Source organism: Patiria miniata, unplaced genomic scaffold (genome assembly GCF_015706575.1).
Source record: "Patiria miniata isolate m_02_andy unplaced genomic scaffold, ASM1570657v1 HiC_scaffold_8, whole genome shotgun sequence".
In the NCBI taxonomy this organism is placed as follows: Eukaryota; Metazoa; Echinodermata; class Asteroidea; order Valvatida; family Asterinidae; genus Patiria; species Patiria miniata.
In genome coordinates this window covers 3182873-3206022 of record NW_024037075.1, presented here as the reverse complement: position 1 = coordinate 3206022, position 23150 = coordinate 3182873, and the positions used below count along the sequence as shown (strand labels likewise).

Genomic DNA, 23150 nt, shown 5'->3' with positions numbered 1-23150 from the left:
AAAATATAAACAATTTGGTAAGGCCTCTTTCAAATGTGCTTATGCCGTGTCGAATAAAATTGATTTAGTGTTACGTTAGCATGGCATAAGCGCGGCAGTGTCTTCAAACATCGAACTTAATTACAAACGCCTAGTCAAAATTAAATACCCCAACATGGCGGACCAACAGTCACAACGAAAAATATGATTTTGTTCTCTTAATCGATTACAGTTACATAATGTTTTGCTTCAACAGGCTTAAGGTTACCATTTTGTAAGGAACCAGGCTTTAAAGGGATTTAAAGTTGGTGTACATGTATACATGTTTTGTTGGGTGAAGCACCTTGAACAAACATTTTCAAATTAAGTTGATAATTTTTAGTAATGAGCTTTCCAATGAATCATCACACAACAAAAACAGCCCATGACAAGTAAATCAACTAATTAATTTCAACTTTGGCGGGACGCTCCTTAAAACATATATACCAGCCTGTACAAAATGATATATGGTAGGCCTAATCTTTGGGCCTAACCTGCTTTACATGTACGTACACATCTCTTGGTTTAGCTTCATATACAGATATTCCCGCCATGGTTAAGTCACGGTTTCGAAAAGCTAAGCACGTTGAGTTTCATGACGTTCAAAACGATAAGCGTTTAGCAACAACTTCCATGCACATCATAAAGTACCGCTCAGCGACGGCAAAAGAAAACAATAAAAGCCGAATATAATACAGAATACATCTGACACTGTAAGATGACCTATAATCCATGAAACTAATGATTGAATCATCGTCAGAGTTGGTCGTGCTTGGGTCCGAAAGGGTAGTGGTTCCGATTTGGTAGTGGTTCAAAGTTGGCCGTTGGTCCGAAATGGTAGTGGTCTGAATTGGTAGTGGGTCCGAGTTTGCGTGGGTCCGAGTTGGCGTGGGTCTGAGTTGGCATGAGTTTAGTTGATTTGGGTCCGAGTTGACCGGATACCATATGCTGTAGACCTCTTAAGCACTGTGTAGATGCTGTAGACCTCTTAACCACTGTGTAGATGTTGTAGACCTCTTAACCACTGTGTAGATGCTGTAGACCTCTTTAGCACTGTGTAGATGCTGTAGACCTCTTAACCACTGTGTAGATGCTGTAGACCTCTTAACCACTGTGTAGATGATGTAGACCTCTTAAGCACTGTGTAGATGCTGTAGACCTCTTAACCACTGTGTAGATGCTGTAGACCTCTTAAGCACTGTGTAGATGCTGTAGACCTCTTAACCACTGTGTAGATGCTGTAGACCTCTTAACCACTGTGTAGATGCTGTAGACCTCTTAACCACTGTGTAGATGCTGTAGACCTCTTAACCACTGTGTAGATGCTGTAGACCTCTTTAGCACTGTGTAGATGCTGTAGACTTCTTAACCACTGTGTAGATGTTGTAGACCTCTTAACCACTGTGTAGATGCTGTAGACCTCTTAACCACTGTGTAGATGCTGTAGACCTCTTAACCACTGTGTAGATGCTGTAGACCTCTTTAGCACTGTGTAGATGCTGTAGACTTCTTAACCACTGTGTAGATGGTGTAGACCTCTTAACCACTGTGTAGATGCTGTAGACTTCTTAACCACTGTGTAGATGCTGTAGACCTCTTAACCACTGTGTAGATGCTGTAGACCTCTTAACCACTGTGTAGATGCTGTAGACCTCTTAAGCACTGTGTAGATGCTGTAGACCTCTTAACCACTGTGTAGATGTTGTAGACCTCTTAACCACTGTGTAGATGCTGTAGACCTCTTAACCACTGTGTAGATGCTGTAGACCTCTTAACCACTGTGTAGATGCTGTAGACCTCTTAACCACTGTGTAGATGCTGTAGACCTCTTAACCACTGTGTAGATGCTGTAGACCTCTTTAGCACTGTGTAGATGCTGTAGATCTCTTAACCACTGTGTAGATGCTGTAGACCTCTTAACCACTGTGTAGATGCTGTAGACCTCTTAACCACTGTGTAGATGCTGTAGACCTCTTAACCACTGTGTAGATGCTGTAGACCTCTTAACCACTGTGTAGATGCTGTAGACCTCTTAACCACTGTGTAGATGTTGTAGACCTCTTAACCACTGTGTAGATGCTGTAGACCTCTTAACCACTGTGTAGATGTTGTAGACCTCTTAACCACTGTGTAGATGCTGTAGACCTCTTAACCACTGTGTAGATGCTGTAGACCTCTTAACCACTGTGTAGATGCTGTAGACCTCTTAACCACTGTGTAGATGCTGTAGACCTCTTTAGCACTGTGTAGATGCTGTAGATCTCTTAACCACTGTGTAGATGCTGTAGACCTCTTAACCACTGTGTAGATGCTGTAGACCTCTTAACCACTGTGTAGATGCTGTAGACCTCTTAACCACTGTGTAGATGCTGTAGATCTCTTAACCACTGTGTAGATAGTGTATAGACCTCTTTAGCACTGTGTAGATGGTGTAGACCTCTTTAGCACTGTGTAGATGCTGTAGACCTCTTAACCACTGTGTAGATGCTGTAGACCTCTTTAGCACTGTGTAGCACTGTGTAGATGGTGTAGACCTCTTTAGCACTGTGTAGATGCTGTAGACCTCTTTACCACTGTGTAGATGCTGTAGACCTCTTTAGCACTGTGTAGACAGTGTATATCTTTTTGTGTGCATGTGACCGTAAGGGAGGGTACACGATTGGATATTGAACTGTGTGTTCTGGAATTACATGTTCATGACCGATGCGCATGCTTCCATATTAAAGATATGTCACGTCATAAGCAGGTTGTCCGTGATCAATCTAGCTTCATCCCTGCTGCCTTGTGAGGGCGCTTTATTGGTGTAGGGTGTAGTGTATCTACACGCACATAGTGCAAAAATTTTTGGTCTCAAATCTTGCGGGGTATATGACAGGTGATAGAATGGACTTTCTGTGAATGATGATGCTTGGAGCGACATTTTCTGGTAAATTTCACAATTTTGTTTGACATATTAATTATATCAGGGAATTTGAAACCACCCTTTTTAGGTACCTAACCATGCCAAGATAATACATGTGAAATACTGGGGCTGAACATTTCGTAACAGGAGAGTTTTGGAGGGTCGGAAAAAAGGCACAATTGCAGAATAGCCCGCCACTCATCCCATAACGAGTCGTACTCGTAGCGTAAGCGTAGCTGTTTAGGCGGATACGGAGTTGTGAAAAAAATGTTGCCACCCCTTTTTTCACATTGCCAACTACGCGTAAGCTTACGTCCAGTAGCAAAATGTGATTTCCGTTATCCTGCAGTACACTGTTAGTGTGGTTATGCTTGCCCTAGTCCCACTAACTGGGTCGCTATAGAACTCCTTTTTTGACATTTGGGATGTTACTGTCGTACTTGTCTGTAGTAGGCCTACTAGGACAGTAACATCCCAAATGTCAAAAAAGGAGTTATAGCGACCCAGTTAGTGGGACTATGCTTGCCCAGGCTTTGTCAATAATGATAGTAGGTAAAACCCCATCTAACATTATACAGGATCGAAGTGTAATTGTTTGGAAAGATTATACACGGAGCTACATGTATAACGGTGACTGCTTTATATATGTTCCGAAACCCCTATGTTCCTACAACCCGCTAATAAGATTGTGTTACTCCTGGTTAGGATTAGGATTAGGTTTAGGGTTTGGGTTAGGAATATGTGCAGTCGGAACATGGGTGTGTAACCGCTATAACATACTATAGGGGGGCCTATATAATAATATCCTTATCAAAATTCTTTACAAAAATTTGTCCAGTGACATAACGATGTCTGTCGAGTCAAGATGAAGCTGAAGCAATTAGAGAGCAACCTGCAGCAAGTGGATGTGTTTGAGATGCCAAAGATTCTCCTGGAGCAGTACCCAACCAGGCCTCATATTGCAGGTGGGGTAAAAGGGGCTAGTAACTGGGGCGGCAGAACTCCTTTTTTTTTTCGAATTTTGACTTTGGTCAATCGTTACAAATTTTGACCGTACCCTTGAAGAAGGGAACACGTTTATCACATGACAATAATAATCACATGACAACAATTTTGCTGCACTCAATCCTAAAGCAGCTGTCATGAAGTGTCAATATCCACGACCAAATGACGTTTTTGTTGACTTTATACTAAGTGCGCGCCTAGCGCAAGTCAAACGACTGCACTCCCTTGCCATTCAAACGAATCGGAATTTTAACGTCCATACATAAAACGCATGAATTGAAAACCACGCTGAGCCGACTGTGTCTGGTGCTCCGTGAAACTGGCCAAATTCCATTGATTTGCAGCTCAAAAAATGATCGTGAGCACCATTGAAGCGCCAGAACTTTGTCTTTGAAATGTGGAAAAGCCAGTAGGCGTTTTATTAGGTATTTTTGTCAAGTCGTTGCCGTGATGTTGGCAACTTTTTGAGGTGGATATTCGACAAAAAAACTTTTGTCTGAGGTGCTATTACGAGCAACCAAAGTCACAATTCCAAAAAATGGAGTTCTAGCTCCCCAGTACTGGGTCTAAAAAGGGGGAGCATTCGACAGGATAAGATGAATGCTTAGTGTAGTTGAGAGAGTGAGATCTTAACCAGGCAGGGCTGTAGTCGAGTCCACCCTGACCAAGACCGAGTCCCTGGCATCCAAGATTTGTGGACTTGTGATGGTGGACTCAACTAGACTGCTCGCTAAGAGCACAAGGTCTGACGTTTATTCCAGTATTTTTGAATCCTTTTATATATAAATCCTGTTTTATCAACTTCACCTTGACAGCGTGCATGCTGCACACCATGGAGGCTAGGTATGGGGATCTCCAGGGTAAACTTGTCGCTGATCTGGGCTGTGGATGTGGTGTGCTAAGCATCGGCGCTGCCATGCTGCAAGCAGGGTAGGTATTAGACAGGAGACCTGCAGCCGATTTCACGAAACAGTGGGTAACTTTAATGCGCCATGCGTAGGACTTGCGCAATAAACTCACGATCTATTTCACAAAGCGTGGCATAGCTGCTCAACGTTTTAAATAATCTAAATATCTTGCACGAGGATAATAACAGCGTTTTCGACGACTACATAAAGCAAGATTGACTGGCGGTGACTGTTTATGTAACTTGATACAGCTTTGCTTTGGCTGTGGGTAATTGATAAGCCAGCTGTGCACACAACTTGCCTGCTTTGTCTGTTCATTGTCTGTTGACTGAGTTTGACTAGTCACAGTGCTTGCTTGACATATAATCTGACTGCTGGTGACTAGCCTGTGTTAAAAGTATAGCAGCGGAAGTGGATGGAATTGTTGACTGTCTGTGACTGTTTAAAAAGCAGGAGGGTTCAGTTGTTGAACAAGTTCCTGATGTAATTTCCAGTTTAAAAAAATAATCATATAAAACCATAAAGTTTAACTAATGTCTCTGTTGTCTGTTAGTTTTTATCCTTTTTACTTTTTTCTGAACCAATATAGCTTGGTCGTCGGCTTTGACATTGATGAAGATGCCCTGGACATCTGCGCCCAGAACATCGAAGAGTTTGACCTGGGGTCAAATGTTGACCTGCTACAGTGTGACCTGACCTCGCTTGAGTCGGGACGTTGGGCCAAGCAGTTTGACACCGTTGTCATGAATCCTCCGTTTGGGACCAAGCATAACAAAGGTGAGGAAGGACATTCACAATATGGAATTTGTAGTGTTTCCAAGACGTCCTTACCTATTAGCGGTGTGATGTTTCAGCGCTAGTGTTGTGCAAACCCGACCCGACCCAAAAATCAACTTCGGGTTGGGTCGGGTTGGTTCGGTTTGTTCATCATTTCGGTTGGCTCAGTTTCGAGTTTGCGCTTGTGATTAATGGGTCGGGTCGAGTCGGTTAAGCCATTTTGGAAAATCTGAAATGAACCAAAATAAACCGAAAAATAGCCAAACAGTTCACCAACAAGCGGCGCACGGTTCGTCGACGGAGTCAGGTTCGTGGATGGGAACAGAATGTCCTCTAGTGGGACATATGCAACATGAATGCTGCTGGGCAGTGCAAAGGCTAACAACATTGTGCACCAATACTAATATGAAATGTACTTTTATCTGAATGAGTGAATGTGCACAAAACGTTGATTTTTCTTTTTCAATAAATCAAATAGGTTCTGTTTCCTGTAGGTACTGATATGGTATTCTTGAGACAAGCACTAGACATGGCTAGCACTGCAGTGTACTCCCTCCATAAAACATCCACAAGACAGGTACGCCATTTCAAAGAGAATGTGGTTTCATAAGACATTTCGGTATTTCAACTGTGTATGCGCACGATGATGTGGGTCCCTGTCATTCGGGATAATCAAAAGATCATCGAAGATGCATGAACGCACAGGGAGATGGACGCACAACGCTCGTGTGTTAGTTACAAGCAGAATGGGCATCCGCGTAACATCGCCTAACATCACGTCAGTGATTTTATCCTGAATGACGTTTGACCTGGACTACTTCATCGTGATACCAAACTGGTTTATCAATCTTGTATCACATTTAGCCCGTTACATAACCACCCCAATTATTCCTCTGAAGTCGCCATTTTCATACAAAGTACCTAGGGGGCCTCATTTTCTGAACGGGTAGGTGATACATTTGAAACAGAAAACAGATTTTTGCGTTCCCCCAAATTATGAGTGGGGGGGGGGGGGCACAAGGGGGAGGCGGAGGGGCACATGCCTTGAACAGTGAACCTGTGCCCCAAAATACATCGTGTCTCCCCCCCCCCCCCCCCCCTAACAAACTCAAGGGTACTGGGTTTAACATTAAAATTTTTGGAGACAACTGAAGCAATCTTGAATTTCTTTTAATTTTTAACAGCATATTGAGAAGAAAGCCAAGGAATGGGGCACGCATATGGAAGTTGTTGCAGGTGGGTTCTTGCTGTTGGTGATGTTCTTCTTGATTTTGGTTTTTTTCATTTATCTATAACATAGATCCGTTCTTATAAACACTGTATCCTCTAAACGACATTGGTGATTTAAATGTTGCTTTTTTGTCTTACAGAGTTACGTTTTGATTTGCCAGCGAGCTACAAGTTTCACAAACAGAAATCGGTACGTTTTCATTAAAGGGCCCATGCAATGTATTTTTTTAATGCCATCCTTAAAAATGCATCTTTGTGTCCCATTTAACCGTACTTTTCAATATTTGTTTTGCCATTTTGAAGATTTTTTTTGGGTGCCTTTTTATTTTTTTATGCTAATGCAAATGTTCACATTCATGAGCAAAGCTGTGATGTCATTCTGGACAAAAACCTTAATGTTACAGCTATTTCAGCACAAAAAGTTGCTGGAATTTTGATTAGTTTGCTGTTGTAAATTTTCTTTTCTTGTGGTGATTTTTTTGTTGTGTAATGCGCGCCTATCAATTGTTTCCCCGGCCCTCCACAAAAGGCTTGAAATTATTCCGTCTGGCTTGCTGTAATTTAGAAGAAATCAAGAAATGTAGGTGATTTCCGATGATCAGTCGAATGACTGATTTCTGGAAAGAAAAAGTGTTAAAGAAGAGTTCTAAAATTTGTGGCAAATCGTCCATGGATAACAAATAAGGGAACAACAAAGCCTGGTTCATACTTCATGCGAATGTGAATGCAAAGAGAATTTGACGTCGTGAAACATTCGCTGCAAAATTTGCCCGAGTTGAAATATGCAGCGCGAATACTTGCCATGACGTCACAAGTTCGCATTTGCTTTCGCTTTCACGCCGAGTATGAAAAAGGCTTAAAATGTGATAGAGCAGTTGTAAATATGCAGTTTAAAATCGGTTAAGGTCTGGCTGGCGAAAATTGCTCAAGCCAAAGGCTTTGGCCCTAAACCAGAAAAATTTAATAGAAATGTTGACAAATTTCCAACGATTTTGTTCTACCATTTTACTCCATGTTCGGGCCACTATGGTGCCCTGGGCATGCAAAGAGTGCTGAACATCTTATATGGAGGTCATATCAGTTGTTCTTATGGGTTCTTAAAAGTTTAATTTGAGAGTATTATTTTATTTTTACAGTGTGTCCAATTTTGTCAACAGGTTGACATTGAGGTGGATTTTCTGAGATTTTCATGGACAGAATCATCTAGAGCATCCGGGAAACCTGTGACGGTTCAGTATGACGAGGCAAAGGCTTTGCTAAGTTGACAACAAAGATGACCTCTGCCAACAGTGCTGGAGAACAGTGTTCATGGTACAAGGTCTCAGAATGTGGTCATCGACTCAACGCATGAACGGCAGATGGTCATTTTCATGGACAGAATCATCTGGAGCATCCAAGAAGCAGTATGAGAATGCAAAGGCATTGTCTAGTTGACAATTGTAAGGGAGAGCCCATAGTCTTTTTGTCAATAATAACAATTATATTGGGGCTAATCATCCTAGTACGCAGCTGAGAAGCTGAAGGACGCGGTTACAACGTGGTCAAGCCGGAGGCTTGTAAAGGTGCCTTAGGCAGCCACCGTACAACCCATGTGGTCTGATCACAGAGCAACGTCAGCAAGAACAAAAGTGTTGATTTTTGCAGAGGGAGGAAAAATGCAGAGCCTGGAGAAAACCCTCATAGCACCAGAGAGAATCAACAAACAAAATCTACTCACATATGGTCCGAGCCGGGAATCGAACCTGGGCCACATTCATGTGGTGGTTTTCCCTTTTAAATGCCTGGGCCCCTTTCGTACCAGGATTACGATGTTTATCATTGACTGAGCCCAGTGCAACATTATCTGGTTAAAAAGGCCTTTAGTTACACCACAGGAAGCCAGTCCACGCTCTGTGGGTATAGGAATTCATACACTCTCATTCTGCAGTTCGTGTGCCGCAGCGACCACACTTACAGTCCAACAAATTCATGATTTCTGCTGTTTGTGCATCAACTTCAGTTATCAAAAAAAAAAAGGAAATCATGGTTTCATTACAATACTAAGTTTGATATTTAATTTATGAAAAATCTAGTTGCATTTGGGCCACTGAAGAATGATTCAGGCATGCCCAACAAGTGGTTCAGTCAAGCGACACTAATTGTTCCCTGCTGGTGGAAGGTATTACATGTGGTGCTAAACTGCCCTGAGGAGATAAAATCTAGACAAAAATCCTGAATATAACTGGGCTGGTCAGGTGTTCTGTTAAAAGAGGATTCACGGCATAAGTGTGAGAATTCTTGTCAGTGTGTTTAATAAACAGATCGAATATTTTAACCCTAAACAGTTAATAAAATTGATACAGACACAAATTGATACAGTCTAATTGCTTTCTGAATTTAATAAATTCTTCCTGTCCTTTCATCTTTGTCGTAAAAAATCCTGGATATGATCATCGGGCCTCGAGTCGCCATCAACTTTACCCCCTAGTTTCATTTTGTGCAAAAAGTCCCATAGAAAGGCTTGTCAGCGTCGCAAAGTATATACGCTTGAACATGCTTGAATAACGGGAACAAGCTGATAGCCTTGGTCAAGGCTATCTAATGTAGGTGTGTGTAGGGTGGGGCATTTATTGGATTCCGCCGCTCGCCTAGTAATACGCTTGTCGGCATCATTTGGGGTAGCATGGGCGTCGCGAGGGGGGGGGGGGCTGGAAAAGCAACCCCAAAAAAGGAAGAGAAAAAAGAAAAGAAAAAGAGGCGCAAAGTGATAGTGGTGTAAATTTAATGGGGTGGGGGGGGGGGGAATGTCCCTGCCCCCCTCTAAAACTGATAAATCGAGAATGTGTTGAGAAATACCGGCATTATGTTTGCAAAAATATGTTTTGCCCCCCTCTAGAAAAAATCCTGGCGACGCCCATGATTGTCAGGGCCGCGGGGTATACGTCTGATATATCCCACTAGAGAAGAATGCCCTTGAAAATGGAATATTCCGTACAAACTAAACATGCTTAGAGAAAGCTGAAGGGTAGGCCAAACTCTATTTTGTTGGAGAAAATTATACCTCCTATTTTCATTTTGTGCAGAAAGTCCCTCAAGTGAAAGCGCGCCGCCAATGTTCAAAAATTGCCATTTTCAAGATGGCAGCGTCCTAGACCCGTGAACGTGGCGTTGTATACAACGCCACGCGCTACCGTCGGGTAAATACAAGCGACAGCATTCTATCTTTTGATCCGCTACATATTATCATGTATAATTTTGCCCATATGTGAATCACTTACTTGTTGGTCCTCCTGTGAATTTCCGCGAGTGTTGGATCTGGCATTGCCAAGAAATTTGATGTAAAGTACGGCACAACTTTGTCACAACGAATGTTTTCAAAATGATCAGAAAATCAAAGACAGGCATGACACTCTGGTACCCCGAGTTCCGCATGCGCAAAACGGAAGAAGTATCACCAGTGGGTACCCGACTAATCGTCTTACATGGCAGGATGACCGTAATACCATGTAAAATTCTGCTAAATCCACTTCGAAAGTCTGCCAAATCACCCAGTTTATATTGCTGTTCCATTGTGCAAGGGTTTGTTTTAAGGATTTAAAAAAAAAAAAATGAAGGTTTTTCAAACCAAATGTGCCATATTTCTTTCCAATCTTTTTCATTTTCCTTCATCTTCATAATTCTGCCGAAAAAAATATTCTGCTGATTTTCTGTACAACTCATTTTTGTATGCAAATATTCTGTCAAATGTAGCCGAAATTCGGCTAGAACGGTCACTCCATTTTAGTAACAGCGGATCACAATAGAGTGTTTTTACTTTAGACTGAAGCGTGGCTATGTATATAGCCACGTTCACGGGTCTAGCAGCGTCCATGAGTCGACAAGTGCGACCAACGTCGTCGTCTGTGTATTTTGTGACATTTTAGTGCCTTCTTTTGTACCCTTACACGACGGATCTCGCTTTCAATGAGTAAGCATCCTAATTCAATGACGGCCAGTCATGTCAGTCATTGCAAAAATGAGAAACATTTATTTCCAATTTTGATAATCGGCGCAGCCGCAGGTACGGTACAAAGCACGCGCGTTATCCAACGCAAATTAAATGAGAGCGAATTCGAATGAGAGTGCGTCAAAATAGATCCTCTTTGTTTTAGGTGGTCTGACGATATTTGAAAAATTCTGTTGACATGGTTAACTTTTCATATAAAACTTTTTACACAATCGCGTAAGTGCATGTTGGCCTATAGTATGTACATGTGTAGCGTCAGGTTGCAACATTCGGCGAGTTGAGCTACACTACTCACTAGTACAATCATTTAATTTTAAAGTCCTATTAATATTATTTTAAAGCTCGGTTTAAGTACAGACTAAAACATTTTGTACTTCTCGTCATTTGCCTTGCAGTGGATCATTACGAACGTGACGAGACAGTGGTTAATGAGGGTGGCATCGCGATGCATCAGTTCCAGCCTGAAGAAGAAGAGGCGGTGGAGATACCAGAGGATCAAGAAGACAAGCTATTCTCCAGGCTCGGTCTTGACCTGGCTGGCGTCACAATCATGAGGGTCAAAAATGGCAGCAAACTGCGGAATCTTCTCGGGTTTGCCTTGAAGAAAATTAAGGTACAGACCCGAAATAAACCAAAACAATTTGAAAAATAACAAACACTTCTAAAATTCATGCGGTGCAATTTATTGCGGAGTTACCGTTCTCGGTACGACCAATGTCAACCCACCGTGCGAATGTACTTGTACGGTTTCTGGTGGGTTCAGGTCGGTTTTTGCTTGAATTTTTATTGGGTCAAGTCGGATAAGGGGAGTTCAAATCGATGTGGTTCGGATTCGATTTATATCTATAATGTTTTGGGTCTGTTTGGCCTCAGGTCAGTCCAACCCCATGCACAACATTAAAAGGGACAGTGCGATTTTATCCAAACTGATACTTCACTTCCTTGAAGCGGAGTAATTAAATCTTAGTCCGTGGCCAGCTAGCGTGGCCTTGATGTGATGGCTGTTGTAAATGGTTTTTGCAAGATGGAAATGCATTGTAAAGAACTGTGCCACGAAAAGTACGTAATAAACTGTATTGGAAAACGTCACTGTAACATATCTTTATCACTTTGTCCTCTGTTTTTCACATAGGAAGAAGGCACGAAGCGCATCATCTTCACCGGCTCAGCCTCGGCCATCAGCAAGACCATCACCTGTGTTGAGATTGTCAAACGGAACATGAAGACCCTGCATCAGGTCTCCAAGATCTACCACAAGAGGTGATTATCTGCTAACCCTAACCCCCTGAGGGATCCTCAGGACTGCCCTGCTAAAATCCAACAGGGTCCAACGATTACTTCGATGAGAAGTATCGTGTTAATATTGAACAGATGACTCTCAAGAGTCAGTATTTGAGTTAATTTAAAAAAAATTTCACAAATGGTGTTTTTCGACCAAAACATGATCTCAGTGGCAAGTGGTTAAAGACTTAAATGTTGAGTACATACATGTAATTAGCAGCTATCCAGAAAGTAACTGACAAATTTATTGTTGAAACGCTTACTTGGTTTAAAGAAAGGCACTAAACATCCTTTGCAATTATTCTTTCTGGCATACTGTCCTTTGAAGAAAGTAATAGAAGAAGATCGTTTCAAAATGTGCATTTTTGGAAATTTCCATTAGTTGTTCGTTTTTAATTCGGCGAAGCCGTGAATGGACGCATGAGAGCGTTGACACGACGCACACGCATGCGCAGTTGCTACAATTTGTCGGTTCAGTTTCTGGCATTGCGTAACTGATTTCGGGCACAATTCAAATCATGACTCAATCGGCAACTTTTGAATTGAAATCCAGATCCTAGAATATTGTTTTCCCAAATACTCTACCTTTAACAAAATTCTGTTTTGCTGATTTTTTTTATCCAAACAGGATTGCAGAGTTTTGGAACCCAACGGAGGAAGGACTAGACAGGTAATATTTGTTCGTTGGATATGTTTTTGTTTTTTTATGTGGATTTTTGTTTTTTAATTGTTTTTGTTTTGGGGGATTTTTTTTATTCAGAATTCAGAAGAACATATGGCCATCAAAATTAGGGATAAAAGGAAACAAAACTTGTGATGCAATCAAGAAAAATGAGTCACACATTGACTCAAATCCATTTTACGGAAGTTGATGTTGATCAATGTTCTTTAAAGGATGTGGATAGGTTGCTTCTCAAAGAGTAGTTGTGACGTAAATGAAGGGAAAATGATACTTAGAACAAAACAATATAGGTGCTGACTTGCAATTGACGTCATGCGATTTTTCCAGTTTCCATAAAATTCCAAGGGTGATTTTCTTTAGAAAATCAATTTGGCAAATTTTTTTTTTAAAATATGACTTCAACACATTAATTTTCCTTTTGGAGGGGCCCTAAAGCACGCCACTTTCAACTTGCAGGCTCTATACACATTTTACAACAATGCATGCACATTGTTGTTTATGAGACACTCTATAAAAGAAAAAACATGCGGGTTGTTTCAGTAGTCCGGCTGGCGAGTTATAAAACAAAATAAGGTTGAACCCTGGTAAGTTTCTTTTCAAGTTGAGTGAAAGTTCACAGGATAAAGAGAAAATGGGAGTGCATCCTGTACAGAGTTACTTACGAAACAAAAATTGAGCAATACTTCCAAGAAAGCATTTTCCAAGTAATTTCCGATGGTTATTTAAAGCCCGAGTCCATCATTTGCAGCTATCCAAAAAAGTAACCGGCGTAATTATTGTTGAAAAACATACTGGTTGAAAGATAGTAAGGGGACTAAACTCCCTGTGAAATTATCCTTTCTGGGAAGCTGTCATTTTGAAGAAATCAACGAAAGAAGGCATTTCAGCACCGTAGGACAATTTAAATTAGTAGTTCGTTTTGTTATTCGGCGCAGCGCGCACAAGCATTGGAACGACGCACAGGCGCGCGCGGTTTCTATAATTCGTTGGATCAGTGCGCAACATCGCGTAAAGCTGCAATTCAAAACAATTCGAAACATGATTTAGCAACTTTTGATTTTAAATTGAGATCCTATAATGCTGTTTTTCTCGGAATATGAAGCTGAAGCTGAGCTGAAACTTCATCAAGTAAGTTGTTCAGTATCCTTCATTAGATTTTGAACACTTTTGTTGCTTCAATCGAACAAAATGCACTAATTACAAATGATGGACTATATCTTTAAAACAAATGTCAAACTACATTGTAAAATGTTGATTTGCACAAAACAAACCGGGTTCTTCCCCTGAATATACCATGTATTTATAAGTGTGGGAATCTCATCTGAAACGGGGGGCCAAACTCATTATTCTACCTCTACATTAAAGGCACAAAAATATATAATATTTGCAGACATCAAAAAATAAAACTACATGTACAAAATTATTATGAAATACATTGTGCAATGTACCGGTACCTTACTTGACTGTAAGTGAATAATACATGTAGTCTCAAACATCTCGTGAAATCATGGCACCTGGTGTGCTGTCATTTTTAAGAAAAGTGGAATTTTTGTATCAATTTCCAACAATGGTCGGCCGACCATCGTTGGGAAAAAAAAACCTGACTTTTTTTTCTTCAAATACTGACCCCATTTATTTACCAAATGTAGTTAGTCCACATTGTTTTTGCAATCAGTTACACATCCGTGAATAAAGCCAGCTAGTCTGGTTCCTAACCTGTCAGTTCCTAACATTTATAAATTGCACTGTTTCCTCTGAAGTAGGGTCAGGGAACCAGATTACATGTACAAGAACAGCATATTTGGTAATTTCGGGTGTTAAATTTGAGTGTACCATGAATGATGAATGATACATGTATACAAATGTGCATACATGTATGTAGGGGCAACCGTTTACTCACACCACGTTGTCATTAATTCACATGAAATTGAAACCATCTAGGTACTTCCCCAAAGCAGTTTTAGGCGTGGGAATCCCAACCGAAACTAGAACACAAACTCATTATAGTCGATTTCGGATCATCCAGTTCCTTGTTTTTATACCATACATTTTGTGCTGTTTCAATACCCAAACGTTCATTTTGACTGTCTTAACAAGATGACCTTGTGTTTAGCATTATTAGATTCACTCTTAGAATATAAAAAAAGGGAAAATGTACAACAAAATAATTACACAACGTACAGGAAATGAGGCAATTGCTTGAAATTTAAAGGGAATGTACATCATTGGCTTTTGCTGTAATTTTCAGTAATGAAGTATTTGAGGGGTTAGTATAATAGATCAAATATTGTTACACTGACATGTTTGAAGTTTTGTGTTCATAAATGCTGGAAAAACCAAGAAAAACTAAAAGTAGTCTGGTTCTCTGACTCCACTAAAGATGATATGGATCAATTTATAGATGCCGGAAAACTGTAAGGTAAGGGAATCAGTCTAGCTGGCCTGCACCCATTCATGAACATGTAACCAATAGCAAACAACATTTGGACTGAACAAAAATGGTAACTTTGGAGCAGTAGTTGAAAAATAGTTAGGTTTTTCCAATGGTGGTCGGCCGACCACCGTTGGAAATTTACAATAAAATACCACTTTTCTTGAAAATGACTTCACACCAGGTGCCATGATTTTACAAGATGCTTAAGACCATCATTTACCAACATCCTAGTAAGGTATTTCGTAAAAATTTGGTATTTTGTTTTTTGATGTTTGCAAATGTTGTATATAGGGTGTGAACTTTCCCTGTATAAAACTTTAGGAAGGAGTTCCTTGCTAGAAAGCGTGAGAATCAGAAACTGAAAGTGAAAGTGAATTCAAGGCTAATGCAGACTAAGTAAATAAATATTTGCAAGGAAACTGTTCAAAGGTAGAGTGGGCTAAACTACAGCTATCCAAAAAAAAAACGAACTTCAAAACGACAGCTTGCCAGAAAATAATTTCACAGAGTTTAGTCCCATTACAATCTTTAAAAACCAAGTATGCTTTTCAACAATAATTACGTCAGTTACTTTTTGGATAGCTGCAAATGATGGACTGTACCTTTAAGCATTATGTAAAAATAAAAAAAAAATTGGTATGCACAGCAAGATATACGGTAAAAATTGTCAATACTTTCTCTCCGCAAATCAACAGACAGAATCTGTGGTTGGTAAAGTGAGGTAAAATAAAAGCTCCAAAAATTCCATAGTGTGATGAGCAATGTTTTGGATTGTGATTTGATGTTCCATTTTTTATCCTGCGTCTTTTTCTTCCGTTTCCTAGACTCAAAGTAACCAGACACATACCGGCTATTGCTGTTCTACTGTCGAAGGAATCACTGGATGCCAGTGAACCAGGGTAAGATATAATGCAAGACTCCACGGAAGTTGTTTGGATTCGAACTCTAGACCATCCCTTTACCAGTAAGATGTTAAAACAAGAATTCAGCTTTTTACAATTTCATGAACTTGACAAGTTTGTCATATCCACAAGGGTATTAGGATTGTTAAGAATAGTTGAGATCTGAAGCAACTGTTTATTCATTCACTCCTTTTTACCCCATTCCATTTGGGTCCTTAAGGGGATTGCACAAGTTTAACTTGCAGTATTCTTAATAGCTACAAATGGTCCAGTCTGCCTTTGAGGCACTGTAGCTCACGGGGCTGAAGAAACCTGAGACAATCAAGATATGTTGAGTTTTAGAGATGGGAGGAAAACCACAGAATCAAGTAGCCCTGGACAGAAAAGTGACACCAAACATGTACCTGGGCAGGATTCGAACCCAAGCCATAGAGTTGGAAGGCGACGAGAGACCACTGTAATAACCCGAATCCGCAAGTAATCGTCATTTCATATTTGAACAGGTATCAGGCTCCTGGCACCTTCTGCCATCTGTGGACAGATTCTGCTAAGAAGGACACGAAAAAATCCCAGCCGAGAAAAAGAACTAATGCTGAGAAAGCCAAAGACACGAGGAGATCTGCTCAGTCCAGTTCAGCTCCGGAGACCAGAGCAGGAAAATCCTCTGCCAAGAAAAACCAAAAGAAAAGGAAAGGGAACGTTCAGCCTAAGAAAGACGCCAGTGGAAAGTGAAGTGTGTCAAACTTGAAAGAGACCCGAAGGAAAAAATTGTGGGCTCGGTGTACAAGAACCCCCTTAACGGTAACAAAGGGAGATTTGGGGAGACCGCTGAGAAGGATATCTGAACTCATTGTCGAGGACGCCTGGCACTCACAGTGAGATGCTAGCCGTGCGTACTTCACACCATATGCATGCACACCAGTACTGTGTCTCGTCTACTTTGCTCTCGAAAGTAGTCGAAAAGCTCCGTCTTCTGTTTGAGCACGGATTTACTTGACAACGGTTGAAAATTTCTGTCATTTCAGGTCAGAAGTTGCAAAAATGATGACAAGACATGAATCTGGGACTGAGAAACATTTCCAATTTTGTTAGGAAACACTTAGAAAATTGTCTTGACTCTCCATAAACTTTGTACACAACCGCTGAAGTGGCGTCAGGTTGCAACTTTCTTTCCCTTGTGCATATCCTTAACAATATTTTCGACAAGCTTCCTCATTCTCTTATCATAAATTGTCTTCATGTCATTCGACTTAACTCCAATTACACAACGCATTTTTAGCCACCTGATTCAGTTTATCCATTTCACACTTAGGAGTGACATTGAACCAGACAATGAGCTGGTCAGGCAGGATTCAGTTACACATCTATAAAAAATTAATCAAAACTATGTTTACGTTTTGGGAATTATACAAAAAATTACTACATATTCGGATTTCCTTTTGCAGCTTAAAAATCGCAAAATGGTCGGTCATACCACAAAATTTGTAGGATGTGGTTATTTAATTACTTAGAATTATCGGTGAACAGGACAAATTTATGCAAAGTAATTTCGAAACACTCGGGAGTCTTTGTCTTGCAAAATTCTTCTCATTAAGTGAAATGATGCTTTCGAACTTTTTAAGTTTTAGAATGTGGGGAAAGTTTTAGAATGTGGGGATGTTCTTGCAAAATTTTCGGAGAGGGTGTTTGTTCCTTGAAGAGGGGGGGGGTGGGCTGCACTTCCAATTGGCTTAGAAATTTGTTTTGTGTACCTGTCAGTCATGTCAGTGGCCGATCTACTGGAGGAGGGGTTTATTAAGGAATCTAAACCCCCCCCCCTTAATTTGGACCGCAAGAAAGAAAGAGGAAAATCATGCAGAATACCAAAGCAAATACCTATTAAGTTTGACAGTTAACATGGTTAAAGCCCCCTCTTGATCACAATCTGGATCGGCCTCTGACTGATATCTATATTGCTATGATATCTTAATAGCCCCAGCACAAAAAAATACATTGATCATACAGGGTTTTTTTCACAAAGAGGAGGGTAAGGGCCTTTTTATTTATTTTTTTTTTAATTGAAAAATTAGGTCACTTAAAATGGCCATATTTAGCTTACACAATATTGCCTTACACAGGAGCAGGCCTTGTTTTTTTTATAGTTCCGGGTAGTTGTCTACTAGTAGTACATGTACTATAGTTGATGACCACAAAACCTTAAAGTGCATAATTGAACGTTAGAAAAGCTAGTATAGAAAGCATCTGAATTTCTGAAACATTTTTGTAAAAAATGTTATGCCTTCACTAACTTATAATGTGACCCTGCATAATTGGAAGTAGTTTCCAGAAATCATGTGCATCTGTCACATAGGAAGTCTGCTGCATGGACTGCCTATATATAGCACTGAAACCGTTGCTGATGCCCTGGTAAATTTCAAGGAAATCCCCTGAATAAAACTGAGAGCTGCAACCGGAAACATGAGTAGGCCTACTGGTAATCTCGTTCAGAATAGAAAGTAATGTCATCATAATTGTTCGTGTATGTGAGTGGTTAGAGCTTATATCTGTGACTGTACATGTAAATCGATCATTATTATGTAGACCAGCATATAACATAGGCTTCACGAGATCAACTTGTGTGACATTATTACGATTGCGAGCTAGACTTCATACAGTATAGTACAGTGACGGCTCTTCCTTTTGCTACTGGTAAGTCAACAACTACATGTCAAAGAAACATGTCCTACTTTTGGAATTAAACCGAAATTTCATTGTAAACAAGGCATGACGAATTTTATGGACTGATTTTCCTCAGATTTGTGCATGAGAGTGAGATTTAAAAGCCACACAAAAAATATTTACTCGCTTTCGTTTTCATATATGGCATTTAAATCTCACCCTCTTGCACAAAGCTGATGAAACTCACGCCATAAAATTTGTCATGCCTTGTTTACGTGATCTGAAATGTTAGTTTCATTCCACTGGTAATTATAAACAACAGTTATTTAGGATCAGAAGTAGGGACATCTTTCTTGTTTTTTTACACATATGTGCATTCTTTCAGCAAAACAAAAACAATTCACATGCATCTGTATGTCATTTGTTTTCGTTTTGCTAAAAGGACACACCTTTTTTGTGATCCATGGACAGAACTTTAATACCGTACGGTTGTGTCTACAGTAACTTGAAAAGTACATGAGTGATTTGAATGATTCTTGTACTAAAAGAAAGCTTATGAATTGGGCTTTCATATTCTAGATTTTGAAAGTGCTATATGCAGAACTTCACATACACAATGGTCCCGACATTTGTTTTGTTTTTTTTTTCAGTTTTTTTTTCAACATGCAGTTGAGCGGGGTGCATACATATGCTCCCCATCCAATACCTATGTTCCCCAATACCGATGTTCCCCGACCGATGTTCCCTGAAATCCTCACCGTAACCCTCTAGCCCTAACCCTAAGGATTTGGGGGAACATAGGTATTGGGGAACAGCAGATAGACCCCGTTGAGCAAAACACCACCAATCTTTGTGGTAAACACCACCAATCTTTGTGGTTATGTGGAAATATCAGGAGTATTGCAATAGAATTTTGTCCAATCATACTTTGATTATAATGGCATGATGGAAAGTATTTTTATTGTAATGCCCTTTGAGACTAATGTTACAATCTATGATTATGCAACAGGGATTCTTAATACTGCAGAAGGCAAAAAGTCATACGAATCGACAGTGTAGTGGGCCAAACATCAACGACGCAATGCCAGACCTGACAACAGAGAGTGTGGTAGCAGACTACCTGCGCTACAAACTGAACAGCGAAGGACTTCAGTGCCCATTCACCGAGGCCCCAGAGCGCAGTGACCCTCCGACACCCTTTCAGAACGCTCTGAGGAGGGAGACCCGCAAGATCGAGGTGCAATACCAGCGCAACATGAACGGTGAAGCCATCACAGACAGTTTTCATCTCACACCGACCAATGCATCATCGACATTCCACAGGTGAGGAGAGAATTGTTCTTAATTATCGTAATTGGTCCAAGATTAAGTGTGCTTTTCGGCTAAAAGTTTCTGAAAGTGAAGGGTAACAGTATGTATCGCTGTAGAGGGATTCCAAAACTGTGCTACAGAGTAAAATAAAATTGAAATTGGAAGGGTAAATGTCCCCCTTGACCCTCGCCTCCACCTTGTCCGCAGCCTATGAAGACAATCGTTTTTATGGCAGCTGCGATTCTCGGTCTTTGGAAGTCATCATTCTGGAACCACTTTGTGTTTTTTTCGGATGCAAGGGGCTTATAAATCGAACTAACTAATGCCCCCCTCTCATAGTTATGAACAATAGACGGCCATCTTCGCAGGCAAATTAAAACTGCGTAAGTGTACGCACAGTGTGTAAAATGCATAGATTTAGAATAAAGAGACTGGATCGGTAGGGCGTGCATACGTGCTGTCTTGCCTGGAGGGTCACATGCCAGAGGAAAGATACAAAAAACGCGCGCCAAACGTGACATTTACGCGCATAATGCACGTTTAGCTATGTCACATGCTGGAAATTTACATCTAGCTGTAAGCCTGCATGTACTTAACGTCCATTTTTTGCTCGTCCATGATCGATGACCACAAAAATAGGCAAAGACATATATATGGGTGTCTATGCATGCCCACTGAGGCACCAATCTAGTCTTTTTATTCCCACATCTATGGCAAAATATTCTAAGCACACCCCAATATTCCTCGAAATTTCTTCGAAATAAGTACGGCACAGCCGTGATGCACATCACGAAAAAAAGACTCCATTGCTGATGCACGTGATAATCTGTAGGCGAGTGGCGTCATCTGAGAGATCTAATATAGGGCAGAAACAGATTCCCTGCTGAGAGCTTAACTGTCCTTTGTCCTGTTTCCTCGTAGCACTGTCCATGTGCTGTTCCACAGCGGTCAGAATGCCCAGGGGACCGGGAACAGCGTCCAGGCCTCCGCTGGGCGGATCTGTTCCCTGCTGGCATTTAGCGGTGTGTTTGTTGTCCACTGCGTCCGGAATGAGATGCCGCAACTGGTGGAGCAAGTGGCTCAGTGGACCATCGACTACATCAATGCCAACCTGCTGGCATGGATCAACCAAAATGGCGGATGGGTGAGGCTCATTTCAGCACACTTTTCATAAGGGAATACATGTGTGCTTGGCTGGTTTTAAACACTATGTTTTAAGACCGGTTTGGAGTCTGGCGCTGATAATTACCCAAGGCTGAAGGCAATAGTCATTATCAGTGTCAAGACTCAGAACCGGTCTTAAACATAGTGTTTAGTACCAGCCAAGCACATCTTTATTCCCATTCATAAAAACCTTTTTGATCAAACAGTCAAAACAAGTCAAAATTATACATTTCCAACGATTTTGTTCAACAAGTTTACTCCATGTTTTTTTAAATACCTCAGAGATCTAACAGATTATAAAAGTCTGACGCCTTGTAAGTGCGACAAATTGAACCCCTAGTTTTTCCGTTGTCGGACTTATGAGGCGTCGGACTTACGAGGCGTCGGACCTATGAGGCGGAATAAATAAATGTTATGACTCATAAGTCTGACGCCTCATCAGTCCAAAATTTTGGACTTACGAGGCGTCGGACCTATGAGGAGTTGGACTTATGATACAGCCCCAAGCAGATTGGCTCCTGGTCCGTACATCATCGTCATCGATGCTGATTGTTGGGCAGGAATTTATAAAGTAATGATAAAATAATGAACACGGGCTGATGTTTTTGGTCGATTTCTCATGAAAATTGAATAACTTTTATATTTTCTAGAAAAATATAAAATTAGAAAGAAAGTATTTGGGGGATGAAACAGATTGATACAAGCATTCAACTTGTGCCTTGTAATTTTGTAATGCATTTTTGTATTTATTTGTTTGTTGTTTGTTTCTCTTACCGTCGTAGATTGGCCTTTTTCAACCACCTGCTGTACCACAAGACCCATGGATGCCCCGCTACGGAATTATGCTAGGAGTGGCAGCTCTAGGTGCAGTCACAGCATTGGCTATGAAACTGGCTCGATTAAAAGGTAAAACAGTCTTCCGTTTAACCAAAAAAACTGGGTAGAAGTCTGCCTCATATAATATGGCTGGAACAGTGTGCTCGGTCATGGACCGAAACACGGAATATATAATGACCAAATTACAAGATGCTTGGTCAGATTGACTTTTAACTTTGCAATTTAATAAGCCCGGCTGTATCAATAGATATCCAAAGATTTCCAGGCACTTTTGTTGACCTGAGAAAATGGGGGGGGTATTTTTTACCCGTTGGCCACTGCTCACCCGCAACCAGAAAAGACGGTCGACTTTGAAATGTCTAAATTGTGGAAATAAATTTTAAAACTGTCAAAATTAAACTGGGCAAAAACATTCAAAACTGTTTATTATGTTTAACTTTGATATTCAAGAACGCCTTATATGAGCTGTTTAACAAGTCCTCTGAAAAAAGGGCCTAAATATTTTGGGAAATGCTTATTTTTCCTAAACTAAGAGGGAGATAGTCTCAAAAACCGTATAAGGACTGGCAAATTTAATCTAAAGGACTTTACGTCTTCGCTATTTTGTCAAAGAGTTGAATTTAACGTTACAAAATATTGGAAAATAATCTGCTTATGAACTGATTTTTATTTTTTTTTCATTTTGCAGGTTTATTTTGACAACCCTTGGAATGCACAAACAACTACCATGCTGTTTTTGTTTGGAAGAAAGTAGCATGTACGTATGTGCGCCTTCCGTGAAATAAATTACATGTAGTTCCTGGGGTTTTTCAAACTTGGTCCTGGGGTTTATTCAAACTTGGTCCTGGAAAGCGCTAACGGGCTGGAAAATTTTGGATTCTAGACACTCTGTGGTGCGATCTGAGGCAATTTTTTGCTCACTTAACAATTTTTTTAAAAGCAAAAGATCATCATTTAAACATCATTTTCGAGTTTGTGGGACACAGATGCACTACATTATTCTGTGTTTTACTCGTGTTCATGGGATAACTAATGTACAGGGTGGATAAAAAAAAA

The 23150-nt window shown here is 40.6% G+C and overlaps 2 protein-coding genes across 8 annotated transcripts; both read left to right on the top strand.

The window, feature by feature from the left end:
* Positions 1 to 2886: 2886 nt before the first annotated feature.
* On the top strand, positions 2887 to 9193 carry LOC119719424 (rRNA N6-adenosine-methyltransferase METTL5-like). Of its 5 annotated transcripts, none has more exons than XR_005269930.1 (9): positions 2902 to 2944; positions 3759 to 3885; positions 4741 to 4855; positions 5423 to 5610; positions 6105 to 6187; positions 6795 to 6846; positions 6981 to 7030; positions 7977 to 8402; positions 8447 to 9193. XR_005269930.1 is itself a non-coding variant. In XM_038188867.1 (9 exons), exons 2-9 carry the CDS (start codon positions 3786 to 3788, stop codon positions 8272 to 8274), a joined length of 684 nt encoding a protein of 227 aa, XP_038044795.1. In that variant the 5' UTR covers positions 2902 to 2944; positions 3759 to 3785; the 3' UTR covers positions 8275 to 9193. The 5 variants fall into 5 exon arrangements, 4 of the variants coding, with proteins under 4 accessions (XP_038044790.1, XP_038044795.1, XP_038044791.1 ...); XM_038188867.1 differs by having other exon boundaries at positions 7998 to 8023; positions 8205 to 9193; XM_038188863.1 differs by having other exon boundaries at positions 7977 to 8023; positions 8205 to 9193.
* A 1492-nt stretch (positions 9194 to 10685) lies between these two features.
* On the top strand, positions 10686 to 23150 carry LOC119719425 (ribonuclease P protein subunit p25-like protein). Of its 3 annotated transcripts, XM_038188868.1 has the most exons (6): positions 10686 to 10786; positions 11221 to 11438; positions 11958 to 12085; positions 12735 to 12776; positions 16047 to 16121; positions 16628 to 17667. In XM_038188868.1, exons 1-6 carry the CDS (start codon positions 10783 to 10785, stop codon positions 16854 to 16856), a joined length of 696 nt encoding a protein of 231 aa, XP_038044796.1. In that variant the 5' UTR covers positions 10686 to 10782; the 3' UTR covers positions 16857 to 17667. The 3 variants fall into 3 exon arrangements, with proteins under 3 accessions (XP_038044796.1, XP_038044798.1, XP_038044797.1); XM_038188870.1 differs by lacking the exons at positions 10686 to 10786; positions 11221 to 11438; positions 11958 to 12085; positions 12735 to 12776; positions 16628 to 17667 and adding exons at positions 19792 to 20105; positions 21015 to 21237; positions 22040 to 22163; positions 22783 to 23150 and having other exon boundaries at positions 16049 to 16121; XM_038188869.1 differs by lacking the exons at positions 10686 to 10786; positions 11221 to 11438; positions 11958 to 12085; positions 12735 to 12776; positions 16628 to 17667 and adding exons at positions 19792 to 20105; positions 21015 to 21237; positions 22040 to 22213 and having other exon boundaries at positions 16049 to 16121.

What these genes read in the sequence shown, in the direction of transcription:
- LOC119719424 (XM_038188862.1), top strand. Translation starts at nt 3,786, where the DNA reads ATGAAGCTGAAGCAATTAGAGAGCAACCTGCAGCAAGTGGATGTGTTT. An exon ending in AACCAGGCCTCATATTGCAG is followed by an intron (nt 3,886 to 4,740) that starts GTGGGGTAAAAG and finishes TCACCTTGACAG; the next exon opens with CGTGCATGCTGCACACCATG. An exon ending in GCTGCCATGCTGCAAGCAGG is followed by an intron (nt 4,856 to 5,422) that starts GTAGGTATTAGA and finishes GAACCAATATAG; the next exon opens with CTTGGTCGTCGGCTTTGACA.
- LOC119719425 (XM_038188868.1), top strand. An exon ending in ACGGAGGAAGGACTAGACAG is followed by an intron (nt 12,777 to 16,046) that starts GTAATATTTGTT and finishes TCCGTTTCCTAG; the next exon opens with ACTCAAAGTAACCAGACACA. An exon ending in CTGGATGCCAGTGAACCAGG is followed by an intron (nt 16,122 to 16,627) that starts GTAAGATATAAT and finishes ATATTTGAACAG; the next exon opens with GTATCAGGCTCCTGGCACCT.